Source organism: Fundulus heteroclitus, chromosome 22, assembly GCF_011125445.2.
Source record: "Fundulus heteroclitus isolate FHET01 chromosome 22, MU-UCD_Fhet_4.1, whole genome shotgun sequence".
Taxonomy (NCBI): domain Eukaryota; kingdom Metazoa; phylum Chordata; class Actinopteri; order Cyprinodontiformes; family Fundulidae; genus Fundulus; species Fundulus heteroclitus.
The window spans coordinates 6,160,683-6,176,126 of record NC_046382.1 but is presented as its reverse complement, the minus strand read 5'-3'; the positions used below and the strand labels follow the sequence as shown (position 1 = coordinate 6,176,126).

Genomic DNA, 15,444 nt, shown 5'->3' with positions numbered 1-15,444 from the left:
AACATAACGCCTACTCTGGGAGTCCTGAGGTCATTTCTCTGCACTGAGACGGAGACACCTTTAGGCTGCTGCTTGTCTCCAGTCGGCTATGTAATTTAACTTTCTCTCATAGCAACAATCCTGGTGTACGTTTATAGCCGCCGTTATTCTGCTGCCTGGAGGTTCACAGAACATATTTAGTGGCTCTGGATCCGTTCTTCAGCTGTGGAGAACCTCAGCAGCACCGTTAGCCTCTGATAAGGATTCATCGCTGCGTTTGTAGACGTGACTGATGGGGCTGGGCGATACGGACCAAAGTTAACATCTGGATATTTTTAGGCTGAATGTTCATAATACGATATTTATCTCCATATGTTTTTATTTTCATAAGGTAATTATAAAAAAGCGTCTCTGGATCACAGCTTTAATGTCTCATGGACACATTTTTAACTTACAGCTGTAAATAAAAATGAGAAACAGCTGAAAAATAACCTGCTGGTTAAGTCTAATTCTAACCCAACATAGATCATCCTGAGATAAACGTGATAATCTTATCGTAAAAAATCTTTAAAATCTCAATACATTGCCCAACCCTAATGACCGAGACACGCATCAAACATTTAAGAAAATGAAACATCATTCAGACTCTGATAATAATAAAACAGACATAATAATGTAAATTATTCATTGTTTCTGTGCGGCCCGGTACCAAATGAGTCACGGACCAGTACTGGACCACGACCCGGAGGTTGAGCACCACTGGTTTAGTTTCTCTGCTTTTTACGTCTTTATTAATCATGTTTGTGATCCTGTCAGCTGCAGGTTTGCTAATCATGGAGACTTCAGTGTCTTCTGGTTTTGTTTCACCAAACCTTCTGTTGTCACAAAGGTTTAGGCCAGGCAAATTTATTTGTGTAGCACATTTCATTACGGAGACAATGCAAAGTGCTTTACAGGATTAAAATATAGGAAAATAAACCAGAATAAAAGCAAGTTGGAATAAAATGTAGATACAAAATAAAACATTGGCGAATATAAGTTGAACTAATGACGTTTCAGTCATTTTATGCTTTTAGGCCCATAAATTCAGCATGAAATCAAAATTTTCCTCCCTGTGGTTTAGTAGATTTTAGTGATTCCTGAAGGTTTTCTTTGAGGAAAAAGCTTCTGTCTTGCAGCCTTTCCTCTGAGTTCAGACATGAACTAAGGCTGGGTGGAAAATATCAGAGAAAATATAAAACATCTAAAAGTTTTTCAGGTTCTTCTCCTCTGTCCATAGCAACTGTGAACCCAAAAGAACCAAATGCTGAATCAAAAGGAGCTGCGGTTATCGCAGCATCGGGGTTTTTTCTCTCTGACCTCAGACAGATTAGTCTGTTTTCAGCCGACTTTGTCCTGGAAGCGTCGCCTTAAACCCAGAAAACCTGGAGTATTTTTTTTAAGTTGTGAAGGGAAACTAAAACATAAACTCTTTTAATTTTTAATAAAAGTCTGCAGCCATTTTAATTTAATCACGGCATTCATCACTTTAAAATCAAAAACGTTTATTCCTCCTTTTTCTACTGATATTACTATGTCGTTTTTTTCTGATCACATGTTTTTTATTATTCCAGATGAAATTGTGATGAATTTTTATTGTATTATTTGGTATATTTAAGATATATGCTGGATAAATTAATCTGGCTATCCCTTCCGTTTTTGTTAACAATATTCTTCCAAAAATTGAGCCAACTGTCAAATATTTGTTGAGTTTTTTTGTAAAATGGCTTGAATATTTGTTCTATAATATCCAGTGTGGTCCTTGCTAATCATTATACCTAAATATTTTACCTAATTTTTATCAATTAAAGTGGGTTGATTATTATACATTTTTCTATGTTCATCTTTAAGCCTGAAGCTTTTGAGAAAAAAGAAACCTCTAAATTAACTAAATAAAATTGATTTGTTACAAATGCAGACCGCGGGCTCAATGTAGTTTGTTTGAGTGGCGTTGCCATAATGTGACGTCATCAGGAGGCGCAGGGACCATGGAGAATTTCTTCGTAAAATTGTCCGTTTACAAACCGCAATCCCGCTCTAGAATAAAACCTACACCCCGCTATAATTACTTTAGTAAGTTGTCCAGACCAATCACAATGTTTTGCGTAATTGTGCAAACGTTAAACCAATCATGTAAGGCAGGCAAGGCAAGGCAAATTTATTTATATAGCACAATTGGGAACAAAGACAATGCAAAGTGCTTTACATGATTAAAATGTAGCAAAATAAAACAGAATAAAAGCAAGTACGAATAAAATGTAGATAGAAATAAGAACAAAAAAGTGGTGATTCAGTTAACTAGAACAGTTGAAGGCAATCCTAAACAGATGTGTTTTTAATCTTGATTTAAAGGAACTCAGGCTTTCCGCACCTTTACAATTTTCTGGAAGTTTGTTCCAGATAAGTGGATAAGATAAGATAGTCTTTATTGATCTCACAATGGAGAAATTCACTCGTCACATCGGCTCATACAAGAAGGTGCAGAGTAGGGAAGGTGCATTCAGTTATATACAGTGAATCTTCATATATACATTGGATCAAAAGAATACCAAAAAAAATACAAAATAAGAAATAGGAATGTAAATGTCTCATTTACATTCTTAGTGGTCTATATATATATATATATATATATATATATATATATATATATCTATATACTTAAATATACTTAAATATATAGGAGCATAGGAACTAAATGATGCTCCTCCTTGTTTAGTTCTGGTTCTGGGTATGCAGAGTAGGCTGGAGTCAGAAGATGTATAGTGACGTCATCACAATGTAGTTTGTTTGAGTGGCGTTGCCATAATGTGATGTCATCAGGAGGTGCAGGGACCACGGAGAATTACTTCGTAAAATTGTCCGTTTACAAACCGCAATCCCGCTCTAGAATAAAACCTACACCCCGCTATAATTACTTTAGTAGGTTGTCCAGACCAATCACAATGTTTAGCGTAATTGTGCAAATGTTAAACCAATCATGTATAGTGATGTCATCAGAAGGCGCCAGGCCCCTGAGTCGATCTGGTACCTGCACCGGTCCAGGTAACCAGTGGAGCCCTGGTCCTGACCGCTCTCGTTCTCCTCCTCAGCCGTCGTCCCGCTGCGCCACCCCGGCGCTGTCAGCGGCCGCCCTGGCCACGCTGGGGGGGACGTCGTCACGCAGAGGAAGCACCGACACCAGCAGCGTCTACGACCCGGACACCAGTCTGGGGGAACTGCGGGTAAGACGCCCACTGAGCTGCTTCTACCATGATCCCTGTTCACATCTCTGAAGTAATCAGTCATACATGTGGTCTCCTCCTCCTCCTCCTCTTCCTCATAAACCTCCTCAGCGGCGCCTCTCCTGGGCTCTTCCTGCTGTCTTTTTTTTTTGTTTTTGGTGTTTTAACCATTTTTTTCCCCCTGAATGCATGGGAGGACTGGATGTGACTTGTATGAACTGTCTATGAAACGGCTTCCACCCCCCCCAGCCACTCGTTTTTCACCCCCAACCCTTTCCCTCCATGTGCTTTACAGGATATCTATGAGCTAAAGGACCAGATTCAGGATGTAGAGGGGCGGTACATGCAAGGGCTTAAAGAGCTGAAGGTAGAGGGGCTGCTGGAGCTCAAAGCATGCCTTCTGTTACCCCTCTGGCATCACTAACCCTGGTCTGCACCCCCCCCCCCCCCTTCTATGGGTTCCCCGGTCTCTAGGAATGAGCCTCTGCTCCTGCATGGTCTTCACCACTTCCTGTTATGAAATGATCAGAGCCCTGCGTTGGCTTCTGCTCGTTAGAACGACTCTCTCTGCTGATTCGTTGACTAACAGCCTGATTTATGGACTGTTCCTTGCTGCACTTTAAAGCTCCTTTTTCCTGGAAAACATCTCGTTCTCTCTCTCAGCACTGCAAAAACTGATCTAAAAATAAGTAAAATGTTCTTAAAATTAGTGTTTCTGTCCTAGATGTGAGCAGGTAAATAAGATTACACTGCAAAAACTGATCTAAAAATAAGTAAAATGTTCTTAAAGTTAGTGTATTTATCCTTGATTTGAGCAGGTAAATAAGATTATCTGCCAATGGAGTGAGTATTTTGACCCCTTAAAATAAGATAATTAGACATCCTTCACTTGAAATAAGATGATTGACATGAATTGTTCCTATTTTAAGTGCAAAATTCTTATTCCATTGGCAAATCATCTTATTTACCAGCTCAAATCAAGGACAAATACACAAATTTTAAGAACATTTTACTTATTTCTAGTTCCGTTTTTGCAGTGTATCTGCCAATGGAATAAGTATTTTGACCCCTAAAATAAGATAAATAGATAAACTGCACTCGAAATAAGATGATGGAGATGAGTTGTTCTGATTTTAAGTGCAAAAATCTTATTCTATTGGCAGATCATCTTATTTACCTGCTCAAATCAAGGAAAAATCCGTTAATTTTAGGAACATTTTACTTATTTTTTGTTCGTTTTTGCAGTGAGATCCGTTTATTTTATTTTTTTTACTGCACGGCCTTGTTTCACTTGTAGGAGTGATGCAACGCTTTCTAACTCTGATCAGTGGCTTTTTCCTCACGTTTGGGTCACAAACGACACGTTTAGAAGCACAACTTCTGGTTGTTTTTGCCCCTTTTTTCACCATTTCATTACCTCCTGCTGTTTTGGTTGGGTGAACATAAGCCCCGCCCCCTTTCCCATGGTTACTGTTGCCATGCCAGGCAAACATTGCTGGCCGCCCGCATGTCGTCATGGATTCCATGGTGATTTCAGTGACAGATATTACACAGGAAACAGCTTCAGATTGGTGGAGGAATGGCTCAAAAACCAGACAGACTGCATTATGCAAATGAAAAAAAAAATTCACATCATTTGTCAGCAGAGTAAAGTTGATAAGAATCAAAGCGAGGGCTCACCGTTCATATTGCCAGACTCAGCCACTTCAGTCACATACGAAACAAACGCGTGAAGGAACAACAATGCTCTTCCATCGCAGGGTGAGGAACTTTATTATTTTATTATAATCCAACTTTCTGGCTTTAACCAGGAAGCTATAAGATAGATTTCCGTCTCTGTTATGCTAGCCGGCTGCTTAATGCGTTCTTTTTGCTTATAGCGCTCCGGGATATTGTTCACACATCGTGGCTTTGTTCAACGTTAGAACAACGCATATCTACCTTATTCAATGTTTTAAAAAAAACAAAAAACAACTTTTAACAGATTAAAAGACAGAGTTGTAGATAATCAACAACTGTGTGCTAGTTAGCATTAGCATCTCACCTTGGAACAGACATGGTAGTTTTTTGTGATCTTTGAAGGATCCAGCTGCTCCACACTTCTTAATCCGTATTCAGCATCTCTCCAGGTTTGTTTGGATTTTATGAAGGCGAAGAATTCAACAGCACCCAAACGTTCAGGATATCTTTAATCAAACTTGCATGTGCCGAACACACGCCGCCTCGGCATTTTTTCGAAGGAAGTGAATCTGCGGCAGGCCCTCCCCTCTTAGTTATAGTTGCTAATGTGTGATTGGTCAGGGGCGAGATTCAGCGAAGGGTCAGTTCTGTTCATGGAGCGGATCCGTCTGCTATGATACATTTCATATTTTAACACAGAAACCAATTTTTAAGAACTACTGAAGGAAACGTGGCAAAAATGTTCACCCCTCCTTGGAACATCTGACGTTTTGTGACGTTTAGACCACAAACTTCACTAAATTTTATTGAGATTTAATGATAGATTAACACAAAGCAGCGGATGGTTGTAAAGGAAAATGATAAAAGGTCGTCTACATTTCTTTTTTTAACTGATCTGATAAAAATTGTAAGAAATATGGCATTTATTTGCATTCAGGCGTCTGAACCGATACCCGGGTTCTCCTCCTGAGCCTCGATCAGACGTCTGACCACCTCAACACCTCAGATAATCGATGGTTCACATGCCAACAGGTTCTCCTACCTGAGCTGTGGATCTCTGTAGCTCCTCCAGAGCTGGTTCCTTGTTCTCTAACAAACACGAGGCCTTCATGGATTTACAGAGATTAAACTGCGGCCGTGGACTCGTTTTAAAAACCATTGATGGTTGTAATGTGATAAAACTTTATTTTACCAATTAACTGACAGCTGAGTTAGACTTTTTTTTAGGGATATTAAAATAATGTCATATTTCTGTCCATAGAAATATGAAAGCCACGTATTAATTTCCTTCCACTATAGTTAAACGTTTCTTTGTGTTGCTCTGTCACAAGAAATCTCAATAAAAGGCTTAATGTCTGGTTTTAACTGGGTTGGGGGAGTTTAAAAGTTATAGATCCTGTTGTAGGCCCACGCTGTGCGACTCCAGGTAGAAATGTTCATCAGGAGGTCCTTCAGAGCGGCTTTATGGATCCGTTTTAATCTAGAGGATCCAAGCAGAGGCCGATGGTTGAATAATTGTTTATTATTAAAGCTTTATTGGACCAGGAGAGATTAAAAAGCTGTTTTACTTGGAGTCCTGACCAAGAAGGGCAGCAGCAGCACGTTTATTTGTAGAAAAGAACTGTTAATACAAAAAGATGTAATGAAAACAGATGGAGGTGAGAAATGGTGGAGGGGCAACTTGACCCAGATCTTAAAAACACACAGAACCGGTTCTTTACATCCTGTTGTGCACAAAGTTTGTCTAGTTTAGGTTCACGGTGCGACAGAAACACGTTTCTCACCTGTTATCGTTTCTCTGAATCAACATCCCGTTGACGTGTTTCCAAACCCGCACCAGGACTCCCTCACAGAGGTGGAGGAGAAGTACAAGAAGGCCATGGTGTCAAACGCGCAGCTGGACAACGACAAAGGTAACCTCATCTACCAGGTGGACACGCTGAAGGACGTCCTGGAGGAGATGGAGGAGCAGATGGCCGAGATGCGCAGGGAGCTGGACGAGAAGTCCAAGGTGGGTGGAGCTGCGGTTTCCCCACAGGTCTGCGTCCGGAGGAGACTGGATGACCGGGTTCTGTCTGTCCTTTCAGGATCTGGAGAGACAGAAGCACACGTGCTCAGTCCTGCAGCACAAACAGGAGGAACTTAAAGAGGGAATCCGTCAGAGAGACGAGCTCATCGAGGTACGGCTGCGGGGGGGTGGGGGGGGGGACATGTTCCTTTAGAGCACTGAGCTATATAATACACAAAAAGTGCTGATTTTGCCGAAAAACTGAAGTCACTGGCCGCCATCTTGGTACTCCCTACTCTCACAGAATCCCATAGGATTTGGTTGCAACAACAAGCAGTTTTCTGGCTGTGTGAAAACGTTTCACAGGTAATTCTACAGTCAGTGGATGTACTAACACTATCAACTACTAGGAAATTAGGTGCTGAAATATTTTACATGTTATTCATATTACATATATATATATATATATATATATATATATATATATATATATATATATATATATATATATATATATATATATATATATATATATATATATATATATATATAGTGCTGTCAGTTAAACGCGTTATTAGCTGGGTTAACGCAAACCCATTTTAATGCCGACAATTTTTTTGTCGCCGTTAATCGCCCTAATGTTTTTCCCCCGCCGCGCTCTCCAGACTGTGTTTCTTTTACCCTCGGCGCTTTCCGTAGTTTCAAGAGTGCTAGAAAACTGTAGCAAAACACACCCGCCCTGAAGGGTTTCTTTTACCCTCGGACACATGCGACTTTGGGCTTCTTTTTTCTAAAAGCGCTTCTAAATTTCATGAGTCACGGGTTGCGTTTTTTTTTTGGGCAGGTTTCTGAAAGTGAAATCGCTTATTTGGGCTCTAAAATAAGTGAAGAAACAGCGGTTATTATGAGACCTGCCTGCACTACATTTGAGTGTATCCAGCTGAAATATCCCTCCGCCATAGGAGCCGACGGTAGTAAAGGCAGAGAGAGCAACTCTGCACGTATTTTCTGCAGTTTACGGTGCAATAACCGGTGATAACTGCTGAAAGTAGATTACATGGTGCAGATCACCATTTTATCAGACTTTGGTTCTGAAGATGAGCTTTTACACATTGATTAAATTGCAGAAACCCAACACATAAACCGTACTTTAATGCTTATTCATTTGTTTTCTCTGTATTTGACAAACTAAGGCTGAATCACGTTGCCAAACGAAGGACTTGGAGTTACTAAACAGTTGCTAAACAGTCTCATTCAGGGTACTAAGCTCCTGCCCAGTTGCAAGCAAAGTGTAAGACTGGAATGACCTGGAGATTTAAAACCTTTTTCCAGGCTTAAACTATGAATATGGATATAAACAGCAAGCAAAAATATTCAAAGAAATTATTGTTGTTGGTGTGAAAGCTCAGAATTAGATGTGTGTGTGTGAGTGAGAGAGAGAGAGAGAGAGAGAGAAAGAGAGAGAGAGAAGAAATGAACAAAACATGACTTTATTGAAATGTACAATTTTTATTTATTTATATGTTTATGCATAATACCATGTCTAGCTTTGTTTAAGAGGCAAAAAAAATATATATATCAGCATGAAAACAGGTATTTATTTACACATTTGTTTACACACTGTGTAAACATCAGGGCGTCATGATTAGTCATTTAGCCATTATAGTCCAGAGTTTAACATTTGGCACCAGGATGTTTTCATTCCAATTCTGAAAAGTGCTTGAAAAATAACAAAATAAAAATATTTTTTGTACAAGCATGTATTTTATTAGTGTCATTTATTGCAAAATTGCACATTAAAATGCCCAAACAGGCTATTACACTTTCAGAAATAAAAGGATAAAATATGCGATTAATTTGCGATTAATCTCGAGTTAACTATCGACATTATGCGATTAAAATTTTTAATCGTTTGACAGCACTAATATATATGTATAAGTATGTGTATATGTATATATATGTATACACATATGTAATTATATGTTTTTGTATATTGTTATTTATATATTTATAAATGTTAAATATATATATTTAAATTAATAAAATGCAAAATATATCAGCACATGACTTTCTCAGTACTTGATAGTTTTAGAACATAACATAAAAGTATATGGCATTTGACATTTTAAAAGTTTTAAGCCCCCCCTGAACATGAGAAAATCCTCGTTATTCGATGCTGTAGCGCACATATTCCCTAGTTACTGGAGGAAAATAGGGAGTACCAATATGGCGGCTGGTGGCTTCACAGCGACTCGTTATAACAGCGGCTATTAGCACTCCAGTGTATTATATAGCTCAGTGCTTTAGAGGTGTTGCTGCTGCAGCGCAGACTGCAGGAACTTGATAAGGAGTCGCCGGTTCTGCTCCAGGCTCCGTTTTCCCTGATTAATCCTTTAGCTCCCGCAGGTTTCCTCTTCTCACCTGGTTTCTCCTGCTTCTACCTTTTTATCTCTGTGTTCTCATTCCTCTTCTGTTCTCCTCCTCCTCCTCCTCCTCCTGTCCCGTGCCGCCTTGCCGTCGCTCATTGCCGCTCCAGGAGGGCCAGCGAATGCAGACTAAGTTAGATGCCCTCACCAGAGAGGCGTTTGATCTCCAGGAAACGATAAACTGGAAGGACAAAAAGATCGCGGTAGGCTGCTCTGCCAAAGGCGGGAGGCTCTGCAGCGCCCCCTGCTGTCCCTGCATGACGGACAGCCTTGAAAGGCAGCAGAGCAGAACTGGACCCGGTCACATGCACAGTTTGGGATTTATGCATGTCATGCTAACGGCTATCGTATCTGCTAACTGGCCCACTCTAGCATGAGACGCATGTTTCACCTGCTGATCGCTACAGTCCTCCAGCCTGTAGCGATGGAAGTCTCTGGGTTTTTAATTTGACGTTCCTTTGCTTCCTCCGTGCTCCTTCCTGCTAATATGAACCCTTGACATGACGCGACATGCTTGAGCTATGCACACAGCCGGCGCTGCTAATCATTCTGACGCAAACTTCACTGCCTTTTATGGGAAAGACCAACAAAACGGTGCAGGATTAGAGGGGAAAATGCTGCATGTTTCCGGCGTGAAAAGGTGTGGCTCTGCAGGTATTGACTCAGCAGCCTCTCAGTCAATACCTTGTAGAACCGCATTTCTTCACAGCTACAGGTATCGGCCACTTTTCTGCATCTTTTGTCTGTTCATCCAACACAGCTGAAGCTGAGAAGCATCAGTTTAGCCGCAGATTATAGATTATACCTCTGCTCTAGTCCTACGGGTTTAGCAGCAGGTCTCCTTCCAGGATTGTCCTCATATTTATCTCCATCTTTCCATTGGCCTGGACCAGATGAAGAAAAGCAGCCATGTCTTGACCAGCGTCTGTTTCTGCCACCTCCAACCAATCAACATGCTGGAAATATTTACTTTGCCTCTACAGTTTATGGCAAATTGGATCCAGGACTTCTTATGGTTTTCATCATAAAGGCCAGATTTCTGGAGTGCATAACTAGCAGTCGACAGATTTCCCCCCAACTTCAATGCTTCTTCTGCCCAGGTCCAGGTGGACTTCCGTGACCTGGTAGGTCTGCAGGTGGTCCATCCTCTCTCCAGGTTCAGATGATGGATTGATCAGAGCTATGGGAGATTCTGTAGAACCTGATCCGGCTTTAAAGTGGACCCGAACTTCCTTCCTGACCTGCCTGCTCAGTTCTTTGGTCTTCAAGATGCTGCTTGTTCCTGAATGTTGTCCATCAAACACCGAGGCCAGAGATCAGATTATCCACTACACTGCAAAAACACAAATAAAAATAAGTAAAAATTCCTTGAAATTGGTGCATTTGTCCTTGATTTGAGCAAGTAAATAAGATTATCTGCCAATGTAATGAGTATTTTGACCCCTAAAATAAGATAATTAGATAAACTGCACTTGAAATAAGATGATAGAGATGAGTTGTTCCTATTTTACGTTCTAAAATCTTATTCCATTGGCAAGTCATCTTATTTACCTGCTCAAATCAAGGATAAATACTCATTTCAAGAAAAGTTTAGTTATTCTTAGTTCCGTTTTTGCAGTGTAGATGGACTTTACCATTTACTTGACGTCTGAAGACGACAAGTAAGAAGATTGGAGAAGATTTAGTTTAGAGGAGTCAGAGTAAAATGGGATGAGTTTACCGTATTTTTCAGATTATGAATCGCTACAATCAGTCAAAAAATGTGTCGTACAGAGGAAATAAACATTTATACGTCGCACCAGACTATAAGTCACAATTATTTGGAAATTTATTTCACACAATACACGACGAAAAACTGACATTTAATCTGATGAGGCAGTTTATTCAATTGCACAGCTGCATCCACATCCGGCTGGATAACGTGGAACATCCCTGGGAGGATGAATGGAGTAAATTAGCAACTCCAACCAGCAGGTTTTATCTAGCGCATTTCAGCGTAACGGCTCGTAAAGGCTCAAAGTTATCAAAATTACGCTGAAATTATACTGTTAGCGTAGTGGTGCTACATTCTAAGCTAACAGAACGACACGGATGTTTCAGAGCAACATAAAGCTCACGTGCATCAGGGAAGTTGTAACCCGCCCAGACAACAGAGCTGTAAGCTAGCGCTAGCTGCTGTTAGCTTCACTGACAGCACAATAGCAGGGTTGCACCGCGCAACGCATGCAGAATGCAGACTGAAACAGAGAAACATGCTTTGTCTTTGTTGTCTATAAGTTAATGTTTCAATAAAACATTTTTAAGTGGTACAGGAGCAGCATATAGTTTTGACAAGCCTAGAGCGCCCTCTTGTGGCGATAGATGGTAATGTTTACTCCTTGGTTCATGTTGGTCAGTATGAATTAACACCATTTAAAATTTATATATAAGTAGCACCTGACTGTAAGTTACTGGATCGGTCAAACTATGAAAAACGGTGTGACTTATAGTCCGAAATATACACTAAATGCTCTACACACTTTTCATGTTTTATCACTAAAAAAAGAAGAAAATTATGAATCATTTTCTTTCCACTTAACAATCAGAGGACTTAATGGTTCGTCACATAAAATCCCAGTGAAATACTCAGAAGTTTGTGGTTCTAACTAAATGAGTGGCAGTGAATACTTTGACTAGGCCCTGGATGTGCATGTGATCATGTCTGCGCAGGGTTTTTCAGACTCCTTCCCTCTACTGGCTTCTTGAGCTGCATGCAGTGTGCTTCTGCACCCAAAGTCTATCCAAGTTTCTCCTCTTCTCTCTTGTCTTTGGTGTGGCCAGGCCCTAGAGAGGCAGAAAGAGTACTTTGATTGCATTAGGAATGAGAGGGATGAGCTCAGAGATGAGCTCGCTGACATCAAGGGGAAGTCCAAGGCAGGAGAGGTATGTTCACAGACGGCTGGAGAGACGATCAAACACTTCCTACTTTACTCGTTTCTCTTTATTCTGATGTTGCTAAACTCTTTCTTTGATTTTTGATAGTTTTATTCTTTGTTGCTACTTTGTGTTACAGCCAGATTCAACCTAATCTCTACTTTCTATGATTAATTGAAGCCTATCCAACAACCCCCCACACACACACACTTCTTGGCTTTCCTGCTGAAAAGGCCTTAAAATAAATCCGGCTTTGGTTGCTGCAGCTTAATCTGGCGCTGAAAGATCCAACCTAGAATCTAAACCCATTTAATCAGACGGAAGAAATAAATCCCAGAAAAATACTATGAAATTAAATTCAGATTAAGTATAGTTACATAATTTTTGTTTATGAGCTTTTAAGTAAAGCTTGATTTCCTGCTTTCTCATGATGTATGTTTGATGGGATACAGACTTGTTTCTCTTAGTTGTTCTTCAAAATGGGAAAGAGTAGACTATCCTTTCAGGTAAGGCAGAAAAACAATGGGATTTACAGGGCAGTCAAAAGTAGCCGGTCAACGACGGCAAATCGTTGTCTATAGCAGCTCCTGCCGCCGTCTACATTTCCCCGATTATACATCCCAAAAATCACCTTAGCATCTGTCTCCACTGAGAGCAACATTAACGACTGATGCTACTTTTCTGATCAAAACACAGACCGGTGTTATGCCGAAAAGTGCAATAAAACCTTGAGAGCCTACGTGAGTTTTGAAACTGCAAAGCTTTTTAAGCGGAAGATCAAACGTGCACAGCACCGCCTTCGTAGACCAGTGTGATGCATTCACGAGCGTCAGAAAGCTATGGTGCATTCAGAAGCATGGGACATTTCAAACTTACAAGGAAAGGGGCATAAAACGGAATAGAATATTTTTATCATAATAATTCGACTTTGTTCGTGAAGAAATGTTACGATCATTTTTAGAACAGAACTGTGAATAATAATATTAAGATGAATAGACCTCACCTAATCTGATCTGTTTTATGTGGTGCTAGTAATTCAAATTAAACAAATTTTATGCAAATGGAGATTACCTTACCTTGTTAAAACATGATGATAACATCATGTGAAAAAATAATGTTTTAAGAATAATAATTAAAAAAACAAAGGTTGTTTTTGAAGAATTGATCATTCACTTCTTTTTTTTGCCTTTTATTCAATTTAAAACATGCACTCTGACTCTATTGTTTAAATAATCACCTGTCTTGAAAGCTTCCAAAATACATCAGGGAGACTCTATTTTTCAAAATTCTCCCCTCCGGGGCTCAGGCACCAGCATAAGTGCACCCTCCTACCTGATAGTGTGTGGCCTGCTACTGTAAAAAAAGTTTGACTGCCCTGAATTTAGGAAAATTAAACAGACTAAAACTGTCATTATGGTCTCAGTGCAGTAAGAAACTGTGATAGTTGGTAAGATTAACGGCGATTAAAAACAGTATGAAGCGTTATTATGTTGCATACGAAGCAAGTTTCTGATCAAAAACCACATATCTGTTCATTTGCTTCATTTTTATGAGTAAAAGTCTTCCATCTGGAGTCCAAAGGACACAAATCTGTTTCTGAACTGCATCTAAATATTTCCCAATCATCGTTTTTTAACATTATTTCTATTATCTGTTTCAGAAACACGGCCTGGTCATAATCCCAGAAGACATGCCCAACGGCGACGTCAACCACGAGCCTCTCACCTCAGGATTCACCGTGGTCACCCAGGAGGCCGCCCAGGTGCTGGAGTCTGCAGGCGAGGGCGCGCTCGGTGAGTCAGGGGGGAAGCTGCGCATCTCAGGAGCAAAGCTTCGTGAAGCCGCAGCTCATCAGCTGGATGTTCCCTGTGCTGCAGACGTCAGGCTACGGAAGCTGGCGGAGGAGAAGGACGAGCTTCTGGCTCAGATCAGGAAACTGAAGAATCAGCTGGAGGAGGAAAAACAGAAGCACTCCAAGCTGGACGGTGCCTTCACAGACGGAGAGGGTTTGGAGAACGGTACAGATCTACACCTTATTGAGATGCAGAGTAAGTTCAGTTCGTTACAACCCCGTAATATAAAATATAAAATCATTTGTTGTAGTTTCAACCTCATGGGTCTGTTTTTATCTGCTACAGGAGACGCCAACAGACAGATTAGTGAATACAAGTTCAAGCTTTCTAAGGCGGAGCAAGAAATGGGTACAATGGAACAAAATGTAAGTCACACTTGGTAGTTTGAGATGCAACAAGCAGTCAGATCTGCTAGTTCCCCTTTGATCTGATCTGACCAGCAGCATGAAGGACTGATGAATAATACCAATAATGTCACAATTGTTCATGTGTAACACCCAGAAACAGAGCTGCATCATTCCAAGGGCCATCGTTGTCTTACATCAACTTTCTTGCACTATTCTCCTGATGAAAATCATTTAAATAAAAGAAAGTTTGCTTTCCTGCGAAGAAAGAAAGAGGAAAGATGGGTGGATTCAGGGTGAAACAGTGCAAAGGGAATGTGTTTTAATATAAAACATGAGCCCCTTAAGTCCCAGGATTTGAAGTTTGGTTTTTCACGGGTAAGCCAAAACCTGGGGCTTCTAAGTTTAACATGTTTCCATTTGTTAGGGGTCATTTAAGTAAAACACCCCAGTGATGTCTGGGGAAGCATAGGTCAAACAGACAAAGGCAGAGAAGCTGTATCCGTATCCTGACACTCATTGACCCAATACTTTGGAGAAACACCGGCCATACTGGGGCCAGTGTAAAGGCCGGGGGCCCCTGCTTCTGAGGGCCTCTCAGAAGCAGAGAGGGGAGACAAAACTGATCTGACTGGTCCTAACTTTGCCTCACAGAGGTAAAACTTAGAGCTTAATGAGTCGGTTTTTGCCTCAGCCAAGTCGAGAAGGATCAGGGGGATTTTTCAGTGCAATGCCGCAGACTTTTGATCGCAGCAAAATCATTTTTCTGGTTGGACTAGTTATTTAAGCTGAGAATAATTTTTCTCTTGACATCTTAGAGGGAACAGGTTAGGCTACCTTACTTATTTGGTTTTAGGGTTAGAATGCGCTTTGTTGTCGTTGCAATCAGATCAACACTAGAGTTACAGTTATCGAATCGCTGACGTCATCGCAGTATCAATGTATCCGCTTTCACCCGTTAGGTGGTCTTCATTATTACAA

The 15,444-nt window shown here is 40.6% G+C and overlaps 1 protein-coding gene across 14 annotated transcripts in view; it reads left to right on the top strand.

Moving 5' to 3' along the window:
- The window catches only part of lrrfip2 (leucine rich repeat (in FLII) interacting protein 2), a 44,174-nt gene that overhangs the window by 27,649 nt on the left and 1,081 nt on the right, over positions 1–15,444 (top strand). For 8 of the 14 annotated variants that reach the window (XM_036126511.1, XM_036126506.1, XM_036126509.1 and 5 more), the window contains 9 exons: positions 3,108–3,239; positions 3,535–3,606; positions 6,760–6,930; positions 7,007–7,099; positions 9,464–9,556; positions 12,174–12,275; positions 13,927–14,059; positions 14,144–14,314; positions 14,405–14,484. In XM_036126511.1, coding sequence (XP_035982404.1) covers positions 3,108–3,239; positions 3,535–3,606; positions 6,760–6,930; positions 7,007–7,099; positions 9,464–9,556; positions 12,174–12,275; positions 13,927–14,059; positions 14,144–14,314; positions 14,405–14,484 — 1,047 coding nt within the window. The remainder of the gene's footprint in view (positions 1–3,107; positions 3,240–3,534; positions 3,607–6,759; positions 6,931–7,006; positions 7,100–9,463; positions 9,557–12,173; positions 12,276–13,926; positions 14,060–14,143; positions 14,315–14,404; positions 14,485–15,444) is intronic. The other 6 variants (XM_036126510.1, XM_036126516.1, XM_036126512.1 and 3 more) reach the window with 3 other exon arrangements.